The following is a 27,901-nucleotide window of genomic DNA, read 5'->3' as shown; positions in this document are numbered from 1 at the left end:
CTAGTACACAGTAAAACAAAAACAAATTAAGATTTATAAAAAGCTAAAAACAGCAAAAATGTTTATGAATTATTTGTAATATGTTAGTTGGACTGACAGATGATAGTTTGCATGAATAAAGTCTGCAGTCCAGTCTTATGAATGAATCCAGTGGTGCAGGTCCGGGTCCAGGTTTTTGCAGCGGCCTGCGTGTCTGGCAGCAGCGCAGCATGAAAGCAGTGGGAAACAGAAACACTATGGCTGCCACTCTGTCTCTTACTCAGGTAACACTGTCTTACAACTCTAATATAGCGACTGCAAACCCCTTATCTCCTATGTCTGTACCGCTCGGAGGCATTTAAACAGTGTTAGCGAAACGGGGCAGGCAAAAAACGCGAGCTTACCTCGCCCTTCGTCCCTCCTTTTCTGAAGTTTAGTGCTGCTGTGACTGTGAAAAGTTTCTGCCTGTAATCTCTTTGGGGACTGCGTAAGGGCGTAGCTAGCTAGCTAGCCTGCGAGCTAACAGCTAGTTAGTGTGCAGTGTTGGGCTGTTTTTAGAGCCGCTTTATCACACTTGAGATAAAACATTAAACGTTACCTGGCTTCGTGTCGGTTGGCTGTTTATGTTATCATGTTTTGTGCTGCCTCAGTTTAGCTGCAGGCTAGTTAGTCATGTCCAGAGAGATGTTAATGTGAGAGTCATGTGTGGCTCTGTTGTGGCTTCACTGTCACATCTGTGCTAGTTCAGCCTCCACTAACACTGTTTTAGTCCCACACTATACGTTATAGTTTACATTTGAGAGTGTCCTCGTTGCTTGTGTAGCTGGCTGTATGGTTAGACTGAATATTCAACCTGTTTATGGCTATTGTTAGAAGTAAACATGCTTCTAACTGACATGGTTACTTTTTGTTTTCCCCTTTGACCTTTCTGAAGTGGACATTGTGTTAGCATGTTAGCTGCTGATGTTAACAGAAAAAACACACCCTCCAAATATTGTTAACAGTTTGTTTCGCAACCAGTAAGAGGAAGTGAAGTTGAGTAGACACCAGTCAGCACTATTGTCACAAAATGTCAGTCTGTAGATAGATAGATAGATAGATCAGATAGATAGATAGATAGATACTTTGTCACTGAACGCAAGTACAATGAAACTTAGTTTTGAACAAACCTGAGATGCCATAATAAAACAGAAGAGCACACAATGCAGAAACACTGAGTACTTCAATATCTACGTTATTTATACAAAATATAAAAAGTGTGTAAAAGAGAGCATGTGTTCAAGGGAAATGCTGCACCGAGGGATTTATTGCACCATCACTGTTGGATAATATACAGATCATTTTAAAATCTGCTTTTAGCTAACTTAAATAGGGCAATTGTTGTGTGCATGTGTTTGTTTGCACAGTAAATAAGTTATTTAGCAGGTCATAGTCAAGTCTAATGAGTCCCAGGTACAGTCCTAGGCTTGTTACCTGAGCCACTGTTGCCTCTAACAACAGACAGGAGCTGTTGACATTATTATCTCTCACAGATGAGTTCAGAAACCTGTGCTGACATCTCTATGATGTAAGACGTCCCTGGTCTGTCTAATGCTTGTTGTCAGTGTGCTGTCAGCGTTACCGCCTGACAGTCCTCACAAGGACCTACTGTTTGGTGTTCCTAGTGACATTAATGTGTTTTTATTTCCATTTGTGAATTAGTGAATTGAAATTTCTAGAACAAACTAGACTGCTGCAGTTTTGTACGGGTGGGGAATGATTGAGGGGTGTTTTTTCAATGCTCAATTAAAGCGTCACCAGTACAATGACCACAGTGTTACAGCCGCCAACAGTTCCAGGCACACTATTGTGTGTCACAGAAAATAAGTTGGATTGGCCACAGACAGATAAGTGTGTGTAAACGGTTATCTCGCCATAAATTGGCAGTTCACAGAGCTGACTGTGCTGATCATAGTCTTCTTCTGTGGCCAAGCTATGCGTGCAAGTCTGTAACAAGACTGACAGAATTCTGACATGCAAAATCCCATAATGTAAAACAAGAGTGCAGCAATTTGTTTCTTTGTTGAGGAATTAGGTGGTTTTGCCCACTGGCTGAATAGCCACTCCCCACTTGATTCACAGCTCAAACAATTACTGTCAACTCCTTTACTCCTTGACTACACCTGTCGATGCAAAAGCACATCAACCAGTTGTCAGTTTCCGCTATATGGAGAAGGAAATGCTGATTCTTTTCCTGCTCAGCCCAGCAGTGGACAATCGTTTTAACACCGGAAAGGGGGGTGTTTAGAGAGGATATGGCAGGAAGTAAAATTAGCTGTTGTCTACGGAGTGACGCCCTGTTGAAAGAAACTGTCTAAAGCTGGCCGTCAGTAGCCTTGGGAAGTGTAGCCTATAATCTGAAGTCATTACTCTCTCTCTCTCTGCTTGCAATTCAGTAGAAATCTTCTGTATCATTGTGAGTCATAGATGTTCAGTGTATGGTGTGTGCCATACTGTATTTTTCCAGAAAATGGGCTCATCTTGGCCAGGAAGCACAAAATAGCAATGCCGCTCAGATAATGACTTGTGGAACCATCTAGCTGGTGCTGAGGCAATGAGGTGATCGAGAAAATTAATTTCAGACTATTTTAATATTGTCTACATGTCGAACTTGCCAAAATGCACCAGTGTAATTTTGGCAAATGTGACTATTTGCTGCTCTTCTCTTCATTGTATTATTGTAAATTAATATATCTGGGTTTTGGAGTGTTTTGCAGTCGTTGTCACTTAGGGCGCACTCACACTGTCCATCTGTACCGTGCCCCGTGCTTTACGGTACTTGTCCCCCCCTCCCTCTCTGGCAATTTTCTGGCATTTTACAAAAGAAATGATTAATTATTATTAATTGCAGCTGCCCTAATCTGACATCTGTAGCATACTGCCATGTCTGGAGTCGTCATGTCGCCGCATCCTACCTGTAGGCTTGTCAATATATGTTGTGGGAAAAATAGACTTCTGTGTCTTCTTTGATGGTAAAAACAGGTCTTACGAGCGCTATTATCCAACACAGTGAATTAATGAAATGTTGCATTTTTGTCTGAGCTGTGATCAAAGTCACTGTTCGTTTCTTCCCTGCAGATATTTTGGGCAGTTGTCAAATACTTCAGCTGTTGTAGGTTTAATGAAAAATAAAGCTGAAATTTAACATATTGGTTATGGTCTGTTTCTGCATCCGCCATCTGTAATGGATCAGTGTGTGTTTTTTTTATTATTCTTTTTGGCAGATGCCTTGGCTCAGTGAATGACACACTAACTGTAGCCAGAAAACACTTGTTGATTATTTGAGCTTGTAAACTGCAAAACTGAGAAGCATTTTGAAGTATTAGTTTATTCTCTGTCATATAATTTTAAAGATATTTTGGGGAATTTAAGTTTCATGCACAAACCTAAAAGAGGCTACATTAGCAGAGGCAAGTGGGTTTGTTACCATTTTAAAAGCTGCGTATTTGTAAAAATCTAGGGCTAGTTGGTAACTTAAATTTGTGTATTGTAATTTTTTTTATTTCTTTACAGCTCTCCAGTGGAAATCCCATCTATGACAAATACTACCGGCAGGTATGCAAATATATCTTCCCCTAAACAAAACAGTATGGTTTGTTTCAGTGTGACTTTGGTGTTGTGTTAAAATAAATGTTCTGGGTTTATTGCTTTGTTCTTTAGAAGTAGCGCTGAACCAGAATTATTCATTTATTCAGTTATTATTATTCAGTTGTCGTTGTTGATATTTAGCGATATTTAGCGCGGCAGATGAGCTGTGCTGATATCATGTTGTTATTTTTGTCATCAAAAAATTATTATTAAAACAATATAATAACACTGAAGTCTGCTTGTAGAATGGCGTAATTGACACTAGGGGAGTGAATCAGCCTTTTAAAGTAAGGCGGATTGGTAGATTAACTCAAAAAGGCATTAATTGACCAACCGATTCATTTATTTTTCACTACTTTAACAAAGGTTTACTGAGGTCTTTCACATTGCTTAAAATATGTTAACAGTATCAGTAAGTAGTGAGCCCACTATTATTTGGCAGTAATTTTAAGATGATCTGACTGGTATGGTACCATTGTGCTGTATAATCCTCTGGATTAGAGATGGCAAAAGAAACAGACTGGGAAGAGATATAATGTTATCTGTAATTTTGGTGCACTGAGCCTTTAAACTCAACTAGCTTTAGCTGCTTAAGCATAGTGTTGAAGGGAGCAGTGATCTCTTCGGTGTCCATGTCCAGTAAAGGAAGTATCTCTATGAATAAATAATGTTTCCCTTTGCCCAACATGCACGCTGTGAGCCTCATAAAAGGCCACTAACAGATCCAATACCAGGCTAATAGACTGCTGAGGAAATAGCTTTGGTTTATCATCAGTATTGATTTAAGTGACTCAGAGACTCCTATCCCACAGAGCAGTCCTAACAGTTTTCATTTGTTCTTTATTTGCCTCTCTCTGTCTCCAATTCAAACACATTTTTCAGTGTTTTGGTCTAAAGCAATTGGCCAATAAGACATTCTGTGTCTTTCTTAGCAGTACAGATGTGTTACTATTGTTTTTGAGGTGGTAAAAGCTAAAAAATCGGTGCGCTCGGCTATATGTGTTTGTGCAGGTTGATCCGACTGGCAGTGGCTGTGTGGCAGCAGCTGATGCAGCTCTGTTACTGAAGAGGTCGGGCTTGGCTGATCTGGTTCTGGGGAAGGTGAGCAAAGACTCGGATCAGTGCATCACCATTACACCTCTGTTGTCTTTGCGGATTATGTTGATGGTAATAAATGTGTGCGTGTCTCCATAGATCTGGGATTTGGCAGACTCTGAACGTAAAGGTGCCCTTAACAAACAGGTATGTAAGAGTCACGCCATGGATTTCTTTGTTTTATGTGCATCATGTGCACAAGATTTATGTCGCACACTGTACCTCTGTTCCCCTCAGCAATTCTTCATAGCGTTGCGGTTGGTGGCTTGTGCGCAAAATGGCCTGGAGGTGGCACTCAAGAGCCTTAATATGGCTGTTCCTCCCCCGAAATTTGTAAGTCTGCTGATGTGCATAATTCAGACATTGAAATAGTATTTTTTTTTTTCAGTAATAAGAATAACTGAATTTTGTTTATCACCAGCATGACACAAGCAGCCCACAATTAGCAGGACGAGTGGCTGGTGACCTTCCCTGGGTCGTCAAGGTGAGCAACCTTTTGTTTTGGTCTTAATGTAAGATAGTGATCAATGTTTCTTTGTAATGTGCATTGATATCTTTGTCTTCCTCACAACAGAAAAAAAATAATTCCTTGAATATAGTACGTGTCCATCACAGAGTCTCTATTGTCTCTCAGCCTTTCAAATTAACCAAGTAATTTCACACCTGACCATGTTACTTTAAATATTCATTACAGTGATTAAATAAAATAACTTATTCATAAGAAGTTGATCAAATGGACAATCAATGGAATGAAGATGAAGAATTATGAATCATATAGTGATATGTAAGAACTTTGGACAGTAAATGTAGTATGTGTGCGTGAGTGCGTACAATAGATTAGTAAGTAATTTTACTCACCTATTCCAATGTAAAGAGTAGACATATGTTGGGGACGTTCTTCTTTTTATGTGGGTAACTCTGATTAGCATGCCAATGTTTAACGGTGTGAAGTTTTACTCCATCCACAGCACAAGTTTGACCTCTTCTTCCTCCTACTATGATAAAACAGGTTAGATTAGCTCTGGTTTTAATACTAATAGGATTGGGCCGCAAATTGTCACTAAGATTTGTATTGAATCTGTCTGACAGTAAAAATAGGCATTTTTTAGTGTATAATAGTATTTATGAATATTAGTAATTTAAGACAACTGAGCTTCATATGTGAAAGAAACCCATTCATTCCCCAGCTACTCGATGCACGCTTTTATTAGAGTTTTTATTTTTACAGTAGCATAAGGAAAACATCGAGTTTAAAATTGGTCCATCTATAATCATTTTACATCTGTTTTGTTTTGTTTCTCCACCAGCCTGAGGAGAAGATGAAGTTTGACTCCATCTTTGACAGTCTGGGTCCATTAGGAGGGATCCTAACAGGAGACAAGGTCAAGCCTGTCCTGCTCAACTCCAAACTGCCAGTGGACATCCTCGGCAGGGTATGATCTCCAAATGGGACACTTTGACAATAGTTAAACATCCTTTATCAAAACACAGGGTTCGTACGGGTGCTGAAAATCCTTAAAAACACTTCAAACTATTTTAGTTGGGTGGTTTCAAAGTTTGAAAACTGCTTGTGATGTAGGTTATATTGGATGGCATATATATATATATATATATATATATATATATACTTACATGATATAACACAGAGAAAAGAAGATTTCCATATTTGAAAGACTGAAAACAGCATTTTCTGACATTTATGCATGAAAAATGACTAAACGATGAACAGATGATCAAAACAGTGGGTGATTATATTTCTGTCAATCTATTTGTCAAGTTAGTTTTCCTTTCATTTGTTGTCCTTCTGTAGAAAGCTGTCTCAAACTATCATGTTGGTTGTTTATAGGACAATAACATCTAGTTTAATGTGATGAACAAGTGCAATAATAAGTACAAGTAATACTGAGTATTATACTGAATACAAATATGCCGTTTACCACAGCTGTAAGGTGATGCAAAGCATGTAATGCACCTCAAAATGCATAAAGGTGTAGGAACCCTGAAAACAGAATGTGACTGTTACTTGAGATTGTTTAAAACCCAATGTTCTCCATATCTTACAGTCTCAATCATAACAATACAATGCATGAACTAAACAAAAAAGTGAAATCAAAAGTTGGGTAGCAAAGGAAATCCTGAGAAAGTGAGAACCAGTAGTGAGTCAGACCTTTCAGTGCCATGTGTTATAATGTATCATATAGATATGAAATGACGCATGTTTAACAATAACGCTTGTATGTGTGTTGAAGGTGTGGGAGCTCAGTGACATCGACAGAGACGGCATGTTGGACAGAGATGAATTTGCTGTGGTAAGCTAATATCACACATAGAAATAAAACCTTGAGGTTAAAGTTACAGTCAAATCTGTTTTCAAACTGATATATTCAACTCTGTACAGTTTCACAGCTTTGATCTCCCAGGCATCTAAATCATATCAAGCTTATCTCACTCTTGTTTTCATAAAGGTATTTTCCCTAGTCTTCACTATCTGAATGTTTTTGCCCATGTGTGCTTATATTATGCGTATTATCTTGCAAGTCTGTTAAAGGCTTTGACAATTGTTTCTGTAGCCCCGAATGGACCTGTGAAACAAGTGTGAGGACGGAATAACTACAGGATGTTTATTGGTAATTGTTTTTCATCATTGATTTTTGTTGCCCTTTCCCAGGCCATGTATCTGGTGTACAGAGCCCTGGAGGGGGAGCCTGTTCCCATGTCCCTACCACCTCCCCTGATCCCACCCTCCAAGAGGAAAAAACCCTCGGTGCCTCCTGTGATGCCCCTGTTACCCTCGCCCCCCTCAGTCAAAGACAGTCGCTCCTCCCACGCTGGCACTAAGACCATGCCCCACCCTCCTAAACCCGCCCCAGCTCCTGTCCCAACACCAGCAGCTGTCCCTGTGAGTACGCGACCCGTCTCTCCTCTGCATGCATTATCTGAAACGCTTTTGGATGTTTGATATTACTAGCGGCAACAACAAACATTTAAAATGATTTCAAACTGGCTAGTTCAGTGTGTTTTTAAAAAAAACAAGACAAGTAGGAGTTTGAAGTTAAGTAAGGTGAGTTTGTGTGAGTATTATGTCATATGTGAAGGTTGTATTAGATTCTATTCTGCAGCAGCTACTGTGCTGGTTAAAAGTGTGTTTTTTTGCCTGTGCAGTGGGTGGTGTCGCCAGCAGACAAAGCAAAGTATGATGAGCTATTCAGCAAGACAGACGGTGACATGGACGGCCTTGTGTCTGGGCCTGAAGTCAGAGATATCTTCCTGAAGACTGGGCTGCCCTCCGCCACACTTGCACGTATCTGGTAAGTAGGGACGGAAAAACCCCTGTTTAGCTCCTCCAGTAGGATGTAAGGCTAGTTCTGTCAAACACACACACACCTTCTGTCGGGGACTTGTGTTGTTTTTGTCATAAGTAACTTCTCACAGAACACAAATATTTTGCAGTGATAAAGTGACATTGTTTTTTTTTCTTAACATTTTCTGAGAGGTGTGAGGATTATGAAACAACAATGCAAAAGCTCTGTAGTCACATTAAAGACAGCAAACTTTACTCTTTTCAACATTGACATACCAGGTCCTTTTCTTATGTTCTTACCTTTCACAATAAAAGCCCTAGACTGTTAAAGTGTTCAGCCAATGTGGCCGACCAGGCACATCACTGGTATGAATTTTCGCCGGAGAGCATTTTGGGTTTGTTTTTGTTGTTGTTTATTTGTCATGCCACTGCTGTGTAAAGGCCTTTCAGACCCTTTATTTGGATAATGAAAAAAAAACCTTTAATAGGGTCAACAGAGGAGTTATCCCTCTTTTAGGACAAGAAGAAATGTAATATTTGTCATATTACAAATAAAGGAAACTACAATAATGTTATAGAGAAACAGATTGTCACATTAGGTAAATAACCATATTTGAAGAATATCACAGTCAACAGAGTACATTTTTTTGGCATTAAGGAGAAAAATTCTGTAAAATCACTTCATCAAATCATGCTTTGTTTCCACAGCATTAATAAACAGAATAGAAAATTATATTTTTACCAAGAATAGGAGTTGAAAATTGTCAATTTTGATAAAGGATTAAACGAGACAAATATAATGCTTGTAATTATTAATGAAATGACAGTGAACAAATAATGATGGCGTAGGGGATATTGGTGCAGGAGGATAACAGCAGTTTTCACAGCTCTGCAGTAGTGCGTGCTGACACCTCACATGATATTGATTTTTATCTTCACTCGGCTGATTAGTTTCCTGTTATGACTGTCCTGTGTGTCCATAACCGCTGAACATGATGGCCAGTCACAAACAGTCACTGCCTGAGGTGTAAATCGTTACTCTCTTATGTAACTTGGGTCTGTTTGTGTTCTCAGGGAGCTTTGTGACATTGGAGACATCGGTAAACTGACCCGAGAGCAGTTTGCCCTGGCGCTTCATCTAATCAATCAGAGGCTGACTAAAGGCCTGGAACCTCCGCAGAGTCTTTCCCCAGAGATGATCCCTCCATCTGACAGACAAAACATCAAACAGGTCAGTCGCTCCGAGCACTGAAGTCTGTATAAAAAAAAGTGTGCCTGACGGTACAAAATATTAAAAGATTTTTGTAATTAAAACCTGATTCAGAACCGATGCATCCCTAATGACACTGATAATCTCTGCCAGTATGTTTCTTTTCTTACACTGTCATAAACTTCTTGCTTTTTTGTCTTTATTAATGTATGCTTCGTCTATTATTACTATAGTATGCTGTATAACTGACTTATTTTTTGATAAAAATAAGTTTCTTCTTTAATTATTCTGACTTAGGGCTGGCTGATAATGAGTGAAATATTTGAGGGATAATCATTTGAAAATTGTGGTTTTGTTTTACATCACACTACGTATGTGCATGCATGTTAACAGAGTGTATAGCTAGAAAAAACAATTCTCTATAATTTCATCTAATTTAACTAAAGTTGAAATGAGAAAATAATACTACTAATGAAAGTATATAAAAATAGGCGTTACCATGTGGTTATTTCATGTAGACTATTTACAGTGTTTTTTTTAAATTACCAGAAAACACGCTGTATCATGATGTATATCGTTGTTGAGAGCTGACAAATATATCAGGATAAAATATTTTGGACATCTCCCCCAGTCCTATTTTGACTGACATTGTTCCTTCTTTCTCCTGTTTTTGTGCATTTTTTAAAATTCTTTTGTCTTTCTTTTCCAACTTACACTTTTATGCTTTTCCTTCTGGGTCTACTCTTTATATTTTTACATTGCATCCACTTCACACGTGCAGTGGGATGATCCTGAATGAGTGAGTGTGTGTGTGTAGTAGTTTTCTAACTCGGGGGCATCTCATTGCTTTTAACAATCTGCCTCTCTTTGTCAGCTTTCCGCCTCGTATCACTCATTTGTGTTTGCTTTACTCAAACTGAATCACATTTATCTATGTTTGTATTCATCATCATATATCTAGGAGGTAAACTGATAAGAGCAGAGGTTGCTGTTTTAAGTATTTTAGGGTGCACCGATGGCAACACATGCGGTCTGTAGATGCAAATCAGCCAGCTTAATTAATGTAATGTAGAATCCTCCCAGTGTTATTGCCCTCGAGTCAGTCTCCCTCCCATCCCTGACATTTTTGTGTCTCCATCAGTGACTTCATGTGTGATTTTTGTGAAGCCATCAGTGTAGCTCTTTTGTTCGTTTTTGCTTTTACACTGCAACACCTCCTAAGAATCCAGGATTCTCATCAACATAGTATTTTGTCATTCTCCTTGATGTTACAAAATGAGTCATTCTTAGCCTACAGTAGGGCTGCACAGTTATAGCCAAAATGAAAATCTCTTGGTTTTTGACCAATATTGAGATCATGATTATTCATCAAAATATTCACTGATTTTAGAGCACTGCTTCCACACTAAATTCCTTCTAACGTATGGATATTTGCATTAAATAAGACTGGTCTTTAGTCACAGTGCATTTCCTTAAAGAAAAATATAAATGAAATTGTACCCAAAAGGGACTACATCTTTCCTCCTGCTCCAGACATTTGATTTTCCCGTCTGCTCTATGTTCTATTGTACTCCTCTACTCTTGACTGCAGCCGCAAAAAAAAGAAAAAGGTTTTTCATGGGCTGGCATGACAGTGCCCCAAAAGTGAAGCCAAAACATCTTGATCGCCCCATGGTGGCTGGCTGTTAGTTTAGGAAGAGCTTGATGTGATACGCAGTAGAGTTTTCCATGAGGGGAGCACATATTTTATAGATGTACAATATCGCAGTCTATCATGTTCATTTCATTGTGGGGATCCAAAATCATCATCATTACGATTCATATTTGATTAAAGTGCAGCTATAATCTACTGAACAGGAAGTTTCATCATTGTTATGGTGTTTTAGCTTTAGTAGTGACTTTAATCCTCTTGTGTCCTCTGCCTCACTTCTTCTTCAGAACAACATGGCTAACCTGGCAGCTGACTTCTCTGCCATCAAGGAGCTGGACTCTCTCAGTAACGAGATTGTCGAACTACAAAAGTAAGATGTTGCTCTCATAATTATTTATTTTTTTTTAAATGGAAAAAGCTATGCACATTCCTGCTGAAGCCATATTTTTGCATGTTATGTCACTGGTGGTGACGAGATGCAGTCTAAAGATGGCCTGTACCTGTTAAGTTTCCAATAGTTCATTAATCCACTATTTAAGCAAGTTTTTTACTGCGATGTACATCAAATGTTATCAACAACAATATCCTTTCTCCACTAAAATAAGAACGTGCATGCATGTGTGTGTATATGTATATACAGGTGTATATACAGTGTGTGTATGTATGTGTATATATATATATATATATATATATATATATATATATATATAATTTTTTATTTTATATAAATATATTATAATGTTCATTTAATCTTGGTTTCATTGATGGTTAGCTCAGTATCAGTTTTTTTGGATTTAATTTTCATAAAAGCATTCAGCTTCCCTATTCATGCAAGCTGAGAGTGAGAAGTGAGAAAGTTATCGTTCCGCCTTTCACCCCCCATCACACAATACATGCACACACAGCCGTGCACACACAAGCGCACCAGCTGTTGGGGGAAGGAAGGAGAGGTAAGAAAGATGGACAGAAGTGGAAACTAAGTGACAGAGATCAGAGCTTCAGACAGGCAGCAGATCGAGAGAAGCTTGAAAAGATGAGCCATGTTTGTGACTGCTTCAAAACGTGGCAGCAGCCTTCTGCTCAAGATGATGATGATGAGGATGAAGATGATGATGATGATGATGGGTAAGAGGAGAATGGGTGTCATACTAAGCTTGAGTTGACTGTAGGTTTGATGTGAAAGGAGAGAGAATATAAAAATAGCTGCTGTTATTTTTAGTCGGTGTTGAAATAACTGACCAAAGTACTTTCTAAGGTTGATGCCTGTATCTTTTTAAAAAATTTTTATTCAGTCATCTGTGGTAAATGTGAAACCAGACAGGAATAACTAGTGTTGTTTTCTGTACTGCTTTTACAATGCAAATGCACATAATGCATATTAAATGTCACCTTTCGTCTACGATGTATGAATACTGTTTTTAGAGCTGAAACAATAATGTGTGTATTTGTAATTTGCACCTCCTTATTTACAGGGCGTTGCTCAAGTAGCACATTTAAATCAGGATTTATTTTTGTCAGGGATTTTCTCGATGATGTTGGTGCGCTGCCTCTGCGTCTTGTTTTATTTCCCCTTTTTAAACATTTGTTATACATGCATAACTTTTAGTGTAGTAGTTTTAATAATGTTCAAGAAATCCGAGTTGAAACTCAAATGTTAGCTGGATCAGAAGTCTGGTCTGGAAAATGAAGCCCCTTCATACCAAAATTTTAAATATAGGTTTCAGTATATGTTTGATCCCATTTATTTTGATCTTATTAGAAAAAAGTATATATTTTGAATATGTTTAGTAGTTTATGTTTAGTATGTTTAGTTTAGTAGTAGTAGTTCACCCATGTTACAACATAATATATATGATTTATTTTTCTTTCTAAATGCTTCATTTTAAATATATATATATTCATTTTTATTTGTGAATTTTAAAATATTTTTTAAATTAAATATTTTATATATATATTTTATAGTATTATATTTGACATATACAAAAAATCCATTCTTAAAAAATAGAAAAGGTTTCCAAAGTCACTGCGTTATTGTGTAGAATAATTAAAATAAAAACAATTTTGATTACGATTTTTTGCATAATAAAGCAGCCCTGTACTTACAGTAAAGTACATTACAGTGTTTTTGGTGTTTCCTCTTATGGTTGGAAAATAAAATACACGTTTATTAACTGTTGGTTGAACACAAATCAATAAGCTCCGCCCCACCCATTCCATTTCCTCTCTGGCTGGGTGGATGAAAGAGGATGAACATACGGGCAGCACACATGATAGATGTTGTAAGTTGGCTCATCATCACTCGTCCCTCCTCCTGTTCTACCTCCCTCCATCCTCAAGGCAGCCATCTGCCTCTCACTCCTCTTCTACCGCACACTTAACTGAGCAAGCACATTCTCACTTTCTACAACACTCATCACGCATACAGCGCCGTACACAAAAAATCCACCTGTCTTCATATCACACACACACACACACACACACCTGCTGCAGCTGCAGACGCTCAGGCGACTCTCTTTGTACTGTGGTGTTCAGGACATCATGGTAGCTCAGGGAGAGGAGGTGGTGGTGATTCAGGGGCAGGGTAAAGAAGGTTCAGTGGAGAACTGGCTGGGTCTGGGTGGGCTTGGAGTACCGGGTCTACCCTCTCTGTCCTTGGTGGCTAAATACTCCTGTCTCTTGTGCTGGACACCCAGGGAGAAGGTAACTGTGGAAGAGGAGATCAAGGAGAAGGAGGAGGCCATCAGACAGCGCAGCAGCGAAGTGCAGGTAAGGTCTCGCTGTCTTTGTTTTGTCTGTGAGTTTGTCTCTTTTTCCAAGTGCAGTGGACACCAAGAGAAACAGGGATTTACGGGCAGACACAACCGAAGGCAGAGTCGTGTAGATATTTAGGAGATGGACTGCTTCTCTGCTCTTTTGTTTTTGTAATAAGTGTTGGAACAAAGCTTGTGTGTGTGTGTATGTGTGTATTTATTCCTGCTGCTTGTTTTTTTTTTTTCAAGAACAATCCTGTTGAGACAAAGCAGATGGTATGCTGTTCCCCACTTTTGTTGTGAAGTATAAACTGTAGAAGAAGATCAATAATACATTTGTCCTAGACGCTTGTTCAGAAGCACTGTTAATGTTTCTCAGAGCGGGAGAGGCTGGTGTCCTTGTGTAGGCGTTTCTACTGCCTGCTCCCAGCCTGAGAGATGGGCTCTATTTTGGGAGCTGATGGCTTAAAGGGCTAGTCTGTTCTGCTATTGGGAATTCAGTCTGATGTTGGAGTATGAGGGTGGATCTCAAGAGAGTCTCACACTGATGTAGCTGAATTTCTTAGCTGCACTGCAGGGTTGCCTCAAGTGCTTTTGGCTATTTATACTGTATTGTGTCTTCTAAATATATCCTCGACGTCACATACTGTGTGCTTTTGGTTGCCGTGATCCCCGTACAGACTCTACACTTTTCCCCTGCAGTGTTTCTCAAAGGTTGAGGATTTACTTGTGGCAGTCTCACGCAGTGACAGGGAGCTCTGACATCCACCACTTGGAAGTCTGTTGCAAAACAGCAGCATTGGTTTCACAAGCTGAAAGTCCTTGGCTACACTTTCACAAATGTTTTAAAAGAATAATGCACACAAAATAAGAGAATATCTTTTTTGGTGTATATGGAAGCAAATCTAGTTGGGTAGGCTGCAAATATAAGTGGTGTATATATGGGTCTGGTGGTTAGAATGCATTCTAGATTTATATGTTTTCTGATGATTGCAACATCCCTGATTTGAGTCAAGCCAGACACTTTTTTATTACATCTCATTGCCCCACTCTCTCCCCTCTTTTTCTATCCACATACAGTTTTCAGGTGCTTTTCTGAAGTATTTGTAGTTGTCCATTTAAATAAACAGATACACCTCTATTTACACAAATATGGCTGTGATGTGCACGTATAAGGCATGTCATTGTGCAGCCTCCTTTTTTATATATTGTTTTCTCTTGTGTACCTCCAAGTGTCAGTATTTGTTATTGCAACAAGAATTATTCTGGACTGTCAAATACGGACAAAAGAGAAAAACTTCAAAGCAGGAGAAGAGAATTTTGCTTTGTTTTTGCCCGTTTACTGGCTGACATGTAGCGATGATGTAAACTGTCAAACTGTTATTTATTCACATATCAGACTGGTATTTCTAATTATTTGCCTGCCTTAGAAAGACTGCTGCTGCAGTTGGCTTTGTAACAGCATTTGGTGCCTCTGTTGACTGGAAAAATGGTCGTTTTGTGTCACTTCTGCTCTACTGATGAGTCACTTCATGTGTTAATTCCATTCAATTATTTTTTTTGCCTTTTACTAGACAGCACAATAGAGATAGAGAGACATGAAAACAAAAGGTGTAGGTGTTGATAATTTGGTATTCACTTGAGACCAGTAGATTGCCCTTTTCACAAAATAATTGTCCTCCGTTTAACCTTTACTCATTTCTTCTTGCTTTCATTATGTTTTGAATGCACTTCTTGTCCCTTTTCTCAATGTCTACAGCAATGTAAAAAAATATATATTTTCTTATCCCTGCGCATTCTGAGGACCTAGAAGATTATAAGAGCCCCTTGTTTTCCTTTTCTTAATTATTCATATATTAAATAATCTGTTTAATTATAGTCTGTTAGGGCATGTGTCCACATAGCGTTTTTTTTTATATACAGCTAACAACAAGCACACGACTCCCCACCAACAATCAGTGTCTGGTCGATCTGCTGCCACAAAAGGGCTTTTCTGTCTTTGTTGTAATAGTTTTCTGAACAGGAGTGCCCATGACGACACCAGTGCTTTTTTGAAGAGTTCAAAGATTTTCAACTACAAGCACCGAAACAAAAAAGGCGGAGTGTGGGATTCGAGTGCCTTTTCTCTATGTGACCGCATATGTTCTCTTCTTATTGGGAACAACTAAAAAAAAACAAAAAAAAACATAGCCGCTCAGAAAACAAACTAAGTGGACACAGATCCCTCTTTGTCTTTGTTGTATTCTGTTTCTTTTTACCAAGATTTTCCTGTGAAATGATAAACAAACACACTGTCTCCTTTTTGCTCAATGTCTGCAGGACTTGCAGGATGAGGTGGCGAGGGAAAGTGAGGTGCTGCAGCGGCTCCAAGCACAGCGTCAGAAGGTCCAGGAGGCCTTGGAGGAGCTGGACCAACAGAAAGGCTCACTGGAGGAGCAGCTGACACATATTCGCCAGCAGACAAACCAAGAGACCTATCTGGTCGGTCCGGTATAATTTTCTTTTCATGACTGACCAATTTATTTTCATTAATGGAAAGCTATGTGACTATAGAAAGAACTGACCACTAGTGAATTACATCAGTTGTATAAATTGATAACCCAGTTCAGTCCGTGACTTCATTCTTCTGACCAGCTTATTTATAATGGTTACGTCTGTCACAGATTTCATCGCTGCAGTCAGAGCATGAGGAGCAAGAACAGAAGATATGTCAGTTTGAGGAGGAGCTGGTCCAAGCCCGAGAGGAGCTCCTCGCTCTGCAGGAGGAGAGTAGGAGGCTGCAGGAGAAGGTCCAGGCCGCTCAGGAGCAACTCACACCTCTGCAAGAATCTGTCCGTGACTCCTTTACACAAGTTGCACAGGTCGGTTACTTTGTGTGACTGCAGGAAATGCGATGTATGTTTTATTTTTCTGTTTCTCTCTGTTATTCTTTGAACCTCTCCATCCCTCTGCTCTCTTAGGTTCAGCAGAAACTGAACGACCTTCAGGTGGAGGAGAGGTCAGTAACTGCTCAGCTCAGCTGGAAGAGAGCCCTGGAGGACAGCTCTCCTGTCATGGTCAACGGATCAGCAGGTCCCACTGCAGAGTTGTACCAGGGGGACCCCTTCCAGCAGGACCTTTTCCAGGAGGACCAGCCTAAAGAGCTGAAGGAGGAAGAACCAGCTGCTGTCTGCTATCAGCAAAAAGAAAATTCAGATCAAAAAGAGAAAGAGGAAGAAGATGAAGAAGAGAAGGAGGAAGAGAGTCCGGAGGCTCCAGAGGAGGAAAAGTTGAAATATGATCCCTTGGATGATCTCTATACTAGTCTAGCGTCCTCTGAGATTTACAATAATCGGTCGACCAGCAAGCCACAGGAGAACACGGTGAGGATTATAAATACACCTGCCTTAGTTGTCAATCGTTTAAACCTACCCATCTCTTACAACTACAACTGTATGCTGCTGTTTTGTTCTTTATATTGCAAAAAACCTCTCTATTCCCCAAAAACATGATCTTGTCTCTTTATTTGAAAGACCAGCAATCATAGTTTACATTGAGTGTGATATCTGTTTTGTGGCAAACGATGAATTTTACCAAATATAATGTATAATTCACAGAATCTGTCTCTGTAAGTAACACAAGTCTCATTGCTGTGATGTCCTCATGTCTCCAGGAACACAGTAGCCCTACACCTGACGTCTCCTCGGAAGTCGTAAATGATACAGAGGAATCGCCTAAAGAGAGCCCACCAAAGGTAAACAGCCTGAGTAACTTTTGTTAGACCCATGTTTTCTGAGGTTTATCATTTACATCATTTAATGCAGTGTTCAAGCAAGTCAGCATGTTTTTGTCCAACAGGTTGCATCACCGGAGCCAGAGAGCAAACGGGAGCCAGAAGAGTCCCCAGAAACCACCACTTCCTCGTTGCCACCTCAAGTCGGTCCTCGCTCTATGCCGCCTCAAACCAGCCCTCCCTCCCTGCCTGAGATGGACTTCTTCCATGCGGACCCCTTTACTGACCGTGAGTCCCCACAAACATCTGAAACTTGCAAATAAAATGGCTTCATATCAAGGTTCCTTTCTTTAAAGTGATTTGTTTTTAATACTTAATTGTATTTATTATACATTTTGAACTGTTTTAGGTAATTTCAGAATTATGTGGTCAACATTTTTTAAATATATTTTGTACCAAAGCCTCAATGTAGTCAGATTGATGTTAGTTTTTACTTTATAGATGATCCATTCAAAGATGATCCATTTGGAAAAGCAGATGTTGCAGGTAAGTTAAACTCCTATTTGAAAGTGATGAACAGGAAAACTAATCTCTTTCAATTACTTAAAGGTGCATCTATATGTATTTGATGCGTTATCTGACAAGCATGTACCAATTCTACACTCAAATGTCCACGTTGTTTCTTTTAAATCAGATCCTTTCGGTGGAGATCCATTCAAAGGGTCAGACCCCTTTGCAGCAGACTCTTTCTTCAAGGCAGCCAGTGCCCCCTTTTCCTCAGAAGACCCTTTCTCTGCCTCAGCTGACCCCTTTAGTACCACTACTGGCGTGCCAGAACCAGACCTGTTTGCAGCCAAGCCAAATGATGCAGCAGCTGCATCAGCAGCAGGTCTAGCAGCAGGTCCAGATCCTTTCACCTCCAAACCTACCAATTCAACTTTAGCAGCCAAGGATCCATTCAGCTCCACAGGAAACAATATGGCCGATTCTGACCCGCTCGGAGGCAAAGTGAACGCCATTGGGGAGGCGGATCCATTTGGTTCTCAGGATAGCGGGACAGATCCCTTCAGCTGCCCTCCACCCTCCTATGATCTGGCAGTGGTGAGTTGGCCCACTGTACAACTTGGTTCCATTGCACTCACTCACATATTTATTGGGCATTTTAATATAAGGAATAAGATGACAACAAATAAATATCAGTAATGAATGTTTTATGATGCTGTTAAAGGTTTGTTTACATCAGTAATTTTTGTTAATACGGCAGTTAGCAATCCTGTATTTTCCAATGTAGTCAGTTAAAAAAAATGCCTATTTTTCATCATCTAACTACACTTTTTGTCTTATGCCAATATTCCTGTACTTTCCCAAAAAAAGTATAAAGCCTTAAATCACTGAATTGTAAGTAGTAAAAATAACTAAAATGACACAATTTTACAGTTTAACAGTTGGGATTTAAATCAGAACAGTTAACTTTTGTTAAGTCAGTACAGATCTGGAAAACAAGATAAGATAAATAAGGTAAATTCTGTAATTTCTGTTAAATGTGAATTTAGTGAAAATAAAAGAATGGGATCTGAAGTAGTTCATTTCAATTTTGTGTGATGTACATCGCATATGAGGATATTCACTACCACAGCAGAGTTTATTGTACACTATGCTAACTACTATATGTTCTGCATTTAGAAGGACACTGCGGTATCCAATGACCCGTTTGCTCCAGGTGGTACTACAGTAAATGCCAGCTCAGATCCAGGTAGGACTTGTGACACAGTGCCACCCTCTGGGAACAGAAGCTATTGCAACTGTTGTATTATAATGTAAAAAATACTCTTATTTACAGTGTCTGTATATATCCTTGTGTGTTTCAGATCCGTTTGCTGCTGTCTTTGGTAATGAATCATATCAAGGCGGCTTTGCAGATTTCTATGCTTTCCCAAAGGAAATGAAGGTAATTGAGGTCTTGTTCACATCCTGTGGTTTAGCTACACTGTGCTGAATGAACTTAATATGGATTGAAACACACTGAATATCAGAGTTCATAAATAATGACAGTTAAGTCGGTGGAAGTAGGAGTTGTTGCGACACAGTGAACTGACTTCTGCTTTAAAACCAGAAGGACCATGCAGGAAGACTGTGAGTGAGTTGTTGAGTGTGTTGTGGTTTTTGGGAGGAAATGGCTTGTACGTTATTCTCCTCTGTGGAGGAACTGGATACTAAACTCTTAACACTAAATGCAGCAATGTTTGATGTGCAGTATCATAAATTATTGGAAAGTTTGTTCTGAAAATGTTACCTCTATATTTTTGATTAATGATGCCCTTCTATTAAAGTATTTTAAGCTCTTAAAGTACTGTATGGCACACTGAACAAAGTCTTTACCAAATTGCAAAAAATAAGCTTCTGTGATTCCACCTCTGATCTACAGTAGCCACTCCCTGTATCTTTGATTTTCTTCTGTATTATACTGTACTTTAATACTGTATGAATTGGATTTGGTGTGAACCTTCTGTTGCAGTCAAACGGTGCTGACCAGTTTGGCATCAACAATAAAAACCTTTTCCAGGAAGACAGCCAGTCAGCTGGCCCTGATGTTCCACCAGCTCTGCCCCCAAAAACGGGTACGCCAACAAGACCACCTCCCCCACCTCCAGGTCAGTACTTGCTATGAAAAGCTAACTATTGTAGTGCTCTTACTAGTAATTTCAGGATGTATTATAAGAGTATGTGTTAGTCATTATAAGTTAAATTTGTTGTATTCAATATGCTGGTTCATGAAGAGAAATTCTGAGAAAATGACCCTACTTCTCACTTAATTTATTACTACCCCAGTAAACATTTTTTCATGGTCTTAAATGCTATTTTTATGTCCTCCTCAATACAGCACAATGTTCCTTTTCTAAATTTTAGTCCAATTTAGAGCAAAATAGACGATAAAGCAGGGTATGCACTAGGGCTTGGCTACCTTGGGATTGACAGATCGCTGTGTCATCGACAGGATAGAAGCTTCCAGTAATGCATATCCATGGCATTGTGTTCGTTAGAATAGCTGTGAACTTGTTTTTGTGTGTTGTCGCTCTGATGGTGTGTTTCCAATTCATTAAATTTAAAAGTAACATTTTAGTCGCTTAGCGCCCCCTGGTCCCAGCTCTGCCCTCTGTAATTCTCTGACTTCCATAAAAACAAGATAGCAATGGCCAAATACCAAACTAAAGTCTTCTAAATGGTAGTCCACAATCCAATGGGCGGCGTCACGGTTGCTACGTCCACTTCTTTTATAGAGTTTATGGTTTTTGTGCAGTATAACTTATTTATTCTGTGTCTGTCTGACACTTATACTATGACGCTTTAATGTGTATACCATGTGTCTGCCTGTTTGTGTTTATCAGGAAAGAGATCGTCCATTTCCAGAACAGAGTCATCCGACTCCTTCCAGCGACGGGGGCCCTTTCTCCAACAGCCTTCAGGAGACTTCTCCACCTCAGCCTCCTCCTCCTCCTCATCCCTGCCTGCCAAGGATCCTTTAGCCGACCCCTTCGCCCCCTCCTCCCCTCCTCGTCACAACGTACGGGACGCTGACCGATTTGCCAGCTTTGACAAAGTGAGCACCTCCCTCTCGCCCTCTCCCTCACCTTCATCTGACTCTCAATAGTCACTGCCCTCTTCTCTTTGTTTCCTGCTAGTAAATCACATTCAGTCGTTTAATAAAGTCACAACCACAAAACAAATCAGGCCGGCTTTATAAGTCACTCCACCCACTGCCATTAAAGTCCCAAAGAAGTGACCTAATCAGCTAATCAGCTGTAAAATGTCACATGCTATAGTGTCGCAGGCTGCTGATGCATCATTTGTTTGATAACCTCGTTTCTTGAGCCATGAGCTATTAAGTCTTCCATATTAGAGTTTTTTTTTTTTGCATCCTGTCTGCTGCTGGTGTATATTTTAGCTCTTTATTATGAATGCAATATTCTTTTTTGGCTTGTAAAGATTCTTGATACTTGTAATTATTGTTTGTTACTGATCTATATTGGGATTGCACTTAATTTAAGCCCCATGATTGAGGTTGCACTGTATTTTTTAGGAGGAAATGTACGGAATTGTCAATATAGCAATTATAGATGCATCTATATATTGACTCTCCAACCTATTTGTAGTTGCGGACACAACTTAATTTACTATTAATTATTTACACACATCTATCTTTATAATAGTAAGTCCCATTTGATAGTTGGCAGTGAATGGAGAGGTAAGAGGCTGCTTGTATTTGGCTTTTGTTAGCCATCCCAACTCTGCACACTGACATTACAGCCTGTGCATGTGCACATTTCATTCTGAAATGAGATGAATATTTAATTGCAAAATGTTTCATTTCATGCACCTTGTTACACTGGAATTGCATCTTAGGTCAGTTCAAATTACCATTGGGGCAAAGTATTTATTCTAGGTCTGACCAGTGACTGGAGTCAATATGTCGCTGACTTGGCACAATTGTGGCGTAAAGGCATTTCACCAGTTGACCTTGAGGGGATGCCGGCAGTATCTTGAGTGAGACGGTTTCATTCTGTAAACTTGAAGTTTCATGAAGCTATCATTGTTTAATAAACTCATATATTACAGGACACATTTGTAGTAACTAAGCTACACTACAGATGCCTTTTTGAGACGTAATGCATTTAATAATTTATTATCACAAGTAAGATACAGGTGTCATAACTGTACTGATTTAACCAAGAAGAACAAGGGAATTATAGTTCCCTATCTTTTTTCTGCTCACACATTAAAATGTGTTCAAGTAGTTGTGTATTTAACGTTTTAAAATATCTAAGAAACCAAGTTATTAAAAAAGGTGTCATTGTACATTGGCCGTAAAATGGGTAACTGAATAAAAATCATCTCAGCTCTTCCTTTTGTAATACTGCAGATATGTACTGTCACGCTGTAAATTTGGGATGGATGACTTTTATTAAGAGACGGTCTTGATTCCAGTGACTCTCCCATCACATGACTGCACCCGCATGTCCCCTCCATGCACTAACTGTGTGATTGGCTCACATTCACTCACCACTGCCTCCGCCATCCCTCTAATCAGTGTTTTGTTTTTTTCCTCAACACATGCCGGCATTTATTTATCCATTCATTCAGCTGTTCATCCACCCATCCGTTCATTCATCAGTTCATTTAGCCCTTTTCTAGTCAGCAGTGTGTTGTGGAGAAACAGATATCCTGTATTCTCTCTTTCTCTCTCTCTATTTCTATCTCGATCTCTCTCTCTCTCTCTCTGTCTCTCTCTCTGTCTCTCTGTCTCTCTCTCTCTCTCTCTCTCTGTCTCTGTCTCTCTGTCTTTACACCACTGTCAAAAAAGTTGAATAAAGAGTTGAATCAAGGGCACCATCTCTGGCTTCTATGTGCATCCATGACATCACTCTCCGCAAATGCCTGTGCCTTTAAAGGACAATACTAACGTTTTTTGCATTTCGGTTCATTTACCACAAGTTGTGACGATATTTTTACATTACTGCTGACATTTTCCAAAGCATGCTTATAATTTAAGTTTATTTTCTACCTTTCAAGTTATGTAATTTCTGCTTTGTTGTGGCATTATAATTGATCTTGTAAATAATGAAAGTAGTTAAAGCAAGTTTCATTAATATTGACATATTTTGACACTGTATTGGCCACATGGAAAGCAGGAAAAATATAATATTTCCAATAAATTACAGTGATCATCATATAAGATTTTGAGGATTTGTACTAAATGGGTTGAAAAATCGTCAGTATGGTCCTTTCAAGTGCTTCGATAGAATCTCATCAAATCACTCCAGTATCTGAAAGTAAAGATGGTAAAGCCAAAGTACCAGATATGTGAAGGGTTTCTGTAAGTTTAGCAATAAACTCATCGTTCCTCTTGCTAAGTTCTTTCTTGATGTCTAATTTCATTCATATTTAAAAGCTGCAGTGGGATGTTCTACCTACAAGTAATAAATGCATGTTCTCTACTAAATCCATTAGATGTTTCTTAAATGTTCTCCTCATGCATGTTTGGCGCCACTCTACACTGAAACCATCAGCTCTAAACTACTTAGTAGTGAACGTCGTCATCGCTGCCTACTTTCATTTGCATGGGTGAATACACACTGGATGACCTGCGATGCTTCTGTCTGTTATTGAGGACAATGAACCTGTTGGCACAGTGTATGTCCAGTCTATAATGATTAACTGTCTTAAGCAGCGTTCTATGTATTTTAAAGTCATCGTTCTTCGTCTTTTCTTTTTTGTGAACCTACAAATGTTATCTTTGGTCACACAACTCCCATTTATTTATCAATGGAGATCACAGCTTTCACACTTGCATCCCATTTCATGCCTGCCTCCCTGAGGGGCAAGTACTGTCACCTTCTTCATAGTCATCTTTGATCTTGGGAGATTTGATTTAAATGGCTTGTTGTTGTTTTAGACTGGTTATGTTTTTTGTAGGTGGACTGAAACATGACATTTTGGATTTATAGACCACAGAGATGCTGACACATGCATCTTAATTAACTACAAATTACTGTTATTTATAAGAAAGATTTTCAGCCATGAGCCAAGAAGTGCTCAATAAAAAAACATAAAACTGTTGAAGGCGCCTTTCTCCATGACCTACTGCGTCACCATTGAGCCCAACTGATGGATTGGTATTGCCAATATCATCGGCCAGTTGTGTTCCAGTGGTCCAGGGGCTAAGATGGGCACCATGTAAAGTGAAATATCCATGAATTATTCAAGCCCGGGACCTTTGTTTCATATCCTTCTCATTCCCATCATTTCCCCAAATTTCCTGGCAAACATGCCTCAAAAATAATCTTAAAAGAAAACAAACTGCAGTGCAGAAATACCAAAATATGTTTGAGGTCATTTAGACAACTATTGCCACCATAGATCTCTGACAAGTTTAATAATGATAATAACCTAAATGGAGGCATTCTTGTTTAAAATATGTGTATTTTATGTGTTTTTTTACAGGCACTGTACTCAATATTCAGCACAGTAATGTAGCAGCAAACATTTCTTTTCTATGTAAAGATATAGAAGAGGAATGGCACTCTGAGCAGATAATTAAGTAATTCTCCGTCTGTGTTGTGTAATTTCTCTGTTGTTTGCTGTGATAGACGGTCTGGCCACGTGTGCATATTAGTGTATATTCAAACACAAAACGGTAACGTTTGAAATGTAATTCAACAGCCCTGCAGCAGCGTTTCCTTATGAAGCATCTAATGCTTAATAATAGCTTGCATTATACTGTTACTTTTATTGTTGTGTTATCAGCAGGTTCTAAGAAGAATATATTTTTATATTATCATAATTTCATCTTTAATCATTTATATTATCTTTGAGAATCTGTTAACTGTAAATGTGTCTGTTTCTGTCTCCTTTCCCCCCATATTTCTTTGCATTTGTGTGTTCTTTCCTTCCCCCTTGTGTGTGTGATGTGTGTGTGTGTGTGTGTGTTTTCTGTGTTGATGGAGCAGTATCCAACAGAGGAAGACATGATAGAGTGGGCAAAGCGCGAGAGCGAGCGAGAGGAAAAGGAGCGGCTTGCCAGGCTCACCCAGCAGGAACAAGAGGACCTGGAGCTGGCCATCGCACTCAGCAAGTCTGAACTCTCCTGAGGAACTCGCCACCACCCCCACTCCCCTCCTCCCCTCGTTCACTGACCTGGCTCGGCACGGCACGGCACAGCCTGGCCCAGCACAGAAAGCACCAAAGCAAAGTGGGGACTGTAAAGGACTGATTCAGCAGCACCTGCTGACCCCATGAAGAGACTTTCTTAGAATAACCCTATCTCTGAAGCTTTCTCCCCAGACTGGTATTGCAGTATTGCGTTTTCCCATCCTGTTGGTTCTTGTTTTGGAGGCGAGGACCAAGAAGGAGTGTAAGTTCTGAAGAATGGATTGTTGAAAATGACATGCAGTGAATACAGATTTAGAGATTGCTCCGTTGATTTCAACACCCAGACTAGATTAACTCTCCAGAATGTAATTTATTTAATGCACTCAAAACTAGATTGAAATGGCCTTGTGAAAAGTCCCGTCATTATCCACTAACAGTACCTGCTATACTTTATCAAAACTCGGCTCACTCTAGCTTCTGAATTCATACTGAGAATTTCATGAGATTTCTTTAATTAGCAATAGATCGGATATTTTGTAGAGCCCCCCAATCTCCCCAATTTCCTTCCTGTTGGTTAATTTTTCTTAAAATAATTCTTGAACTATGTGTTGTTTTAAGACAGAAAAAAGAGAGACTGTAATACCGACATCAGTCTTTTTGAAATGGGGTGACCATGTACTTTTCTAGTCCCATAAGAATACAGGGGGGCCAATGAGATAAAAAAAAACACTCAACATTTATACTTGTTTAACTGGAAGTTACCAGTCCTCTGATATGTGAAGTGCATGTGCAGATTTATACTCAAATTGAAGAAGAAACCCATCAAAGTTATCACATTCAGCTTCTGGATTTTTACATTTCTATAATGCATTGTTCTATTAACCATCTGTTCTGTCAAAAAAAGCATTTCTCTTTGTTTCAGGAGATACTGAAAGGAATGAAACTATTACATGTAATAACATAATTGTTAGCATTAAATTTCAGGGCACACTACAAGGTACTGCACAACGCAACTGCTTTTTTTTGAGAGACCAACACTATTTACTATACTACGTATCTTTTAATTAGTATGAAATCTTCAATTCTGGGCAATCACCAAGGTATTTTAATAAGGTGGCCTCAGATTAAAGGTGTTATGTTTCTTTTCCAAAGTTCAGTTCAGTTCAAAATTAGAAACTGGTTTGTCATAGATGAATGTATGAGCGTGGAACAAACCTGCTCTGTTTACCCTTACATTTAATGAATAGTGTTATTTGTATTGTTAATCCTGATTGGTCCCGGGTAAGGCACACATCAGTCTCCCCTGCTGGAGGACACTTCAGTAGCATGGATGCTGAATTTTCAATGAGAAGTATATTTAAAAAAGATCAACTTCCTCAAGTAGTCAATATCCACTTCACAGATCTTTCACCAGGTCTCATTTCAAAGTCAGCTGGTGCTTCTTTTGTTAGCATTTGTATGAACTTTTTATTTTTCCAGAATGTTGTTTTTTACGAGGTGCTTACTCTCCGAGAGACTAACTGGATTTCAAAGTCTTACACAAAGTCAGTAAAGGTTGATGAGCGTCTCTGCGTTTCTGTGGAGCAGTTTGTGTTCCACACATCTGTTAACACCCACACAGCAGTTGGCCAGTGATTCTTCTTGCTGGGTAATTTTGTGTTTTCTGCTAGAAAAAGATGTAAGTTACTTAACACTGAGTGCTTAACTGTGATAGACGGTTTTTGATCAAGGGAAGGCTTGGTTTTCATCTTCTTAGCTGATTCCTGACCAAACGGTGCACAACATTTTGGACACTTCTTTCTGTTGGGACTTATTTTATCTCTTTTCAGCCTTGTTAAAGGGACATTGTTTTGATGTGGGGTTGTATGAGGTATATAGTCAGTGTATTATCTATAGTAGATGGCTGTCAGCACGACCCCAGTTTGGAGAAGCAGGCGGGATTCAGCTAAGCAAAGTCCTGATGTGGAAATGCTTGGAGTCACCATAAAAACCGTAAAACCATAAAAGCGTCACCTTGCCATCACACAGCTTTTTAAGTTTACCCAGGGGGAAACTGAAGCTGTTCAATGCTCCTGTCAAAGCCACCAGACTCCATTGACACAAAGAGTAATTTTACCGCACAGAACACATAAGTTGCTGAACAGTTTTATTAGTTCCTTAACGTTTAAAACACAATAACACCAACTAATCGGTTGAGGCAGCGGTAGACTGGAAACTAAAATGACTGTTTTTGTCAATGGAGTTTGGTGGCTTTGACGAGAGCAAAGAACAGCCGTGTTCCCCCCTGTGTGAACTTAAACATTGTTGTGACAGCAAGGTAAAGCAGTGAAAACTTTGCATACATATTGTACCTTTTAAACTGATTTTTAATTATTCAGGGGGCTAACATGTGTTTTGCTGTGTGGCCCTGTCCACACCAGTACATTACTTAACTTCCGAGTCAGGACTCTCCATCCTACAGGTAAATACACTGACTATGGATAAGTACCTCATACAACAACACTTACAAAAAAACATAACCATCCCTTTAAGAATGAGCATCGTCATGGTTTCCTCTTCTCATGTTTAACCAGTTTACTGTCCGTGGTTGAGGCTGCACTTCCCACTCACTGCGTCTCATATTGCAGTTCACGTTTATTGTAAATACAAGAGAACAGCCGTCTCTGTTCCCATCTCTTCTTCACTTTCACAGCTGAGTCTCTCTTCATACTTCACTTTAATTCTCTCACATTTAAAGGCCACCTGACACGTTACTGTCATTTGTACAGACGCCTTGTACAAATCAAGAACCACTTATGTTTCTAGGCTTACCAGTAAAAGCTTTTTAAAACTCAAGCTAATTGTATTTTATTTTGTATTTTCTAACGTGTAAGAAAGAAATCATTATTTGGAGGTTTGACCGGAATATGTAATGCATTTAATTGAAACA

General features: G+C 39.2%; 1 protein-coding gene across 1 annotated transcript; it reads left to right on the top strand.

The window, feature by feature from the left end:
* Window positions 1-209: 209 nt before the first annotated feature.
* Window positions 210-27,886, top strand: eps15 (epidermal growth factor receptor pathway substrate 15; the record flags this gene model as incomplete). Its single annotated transcript, XM_083940362.1, has 25 exons — window positions 210-263; window positions 3,532-3,573; window positions 4,618-4,707; window positions 4,801-4,848; window positions 4,939-5,034; window positions 5,123-5,185; window positions 6,009-6,134; window positions 6,951-7,010; window positions 7,370-7,600; window positions 7,864-8,009; window positions 9,077-9,233; window positions 11,151-11,233; window positions 13,557-13,629; window positions 15,933-16,094; window positions 16,277-16,474; window positions 16,574-16,975; window positions 17,266-17,346; window positions 17,451-17,613; window positions 17,827-17,871; window positions 18,020-18,426; window positions 19,009-19,078; window positions 19,194-19,273; window positions 19,841-19,976; window positions 20,712-20,923; window positions 24,831-27,886. The coding sequence occupies 25 exons, from the start codon at window positions 210-212 to the stop codon at window positions 24,969-24,971; spliced, it is 3,366 nt and encodes a 1,121-aa protein (XP_083796488.1). The 3' UTR covers window positions 24,972-27,886.
* Between the last annotated feature and the right edge of the window lie 15 nt (window positions 27,887-27,901).

Source organism: Echiichthys vipera (genome assembly GCF_963691815.1).
Source record: "Echiichthys vipera genome assembly, chromosome: 3".
Classification (NCBI taxonomy): domain Eukaryota; kingdom Metazoa; phylum Chordata; class Actinopteri; order Perciformes; family Trachinidae; genus Echiichthys; species Echiichthys vipera.
The sequence above is the reverse complement of the archived record's forward strand: the minus strand, read 5'-3'. Positions and strand labels throughout refer to the sequence as shown.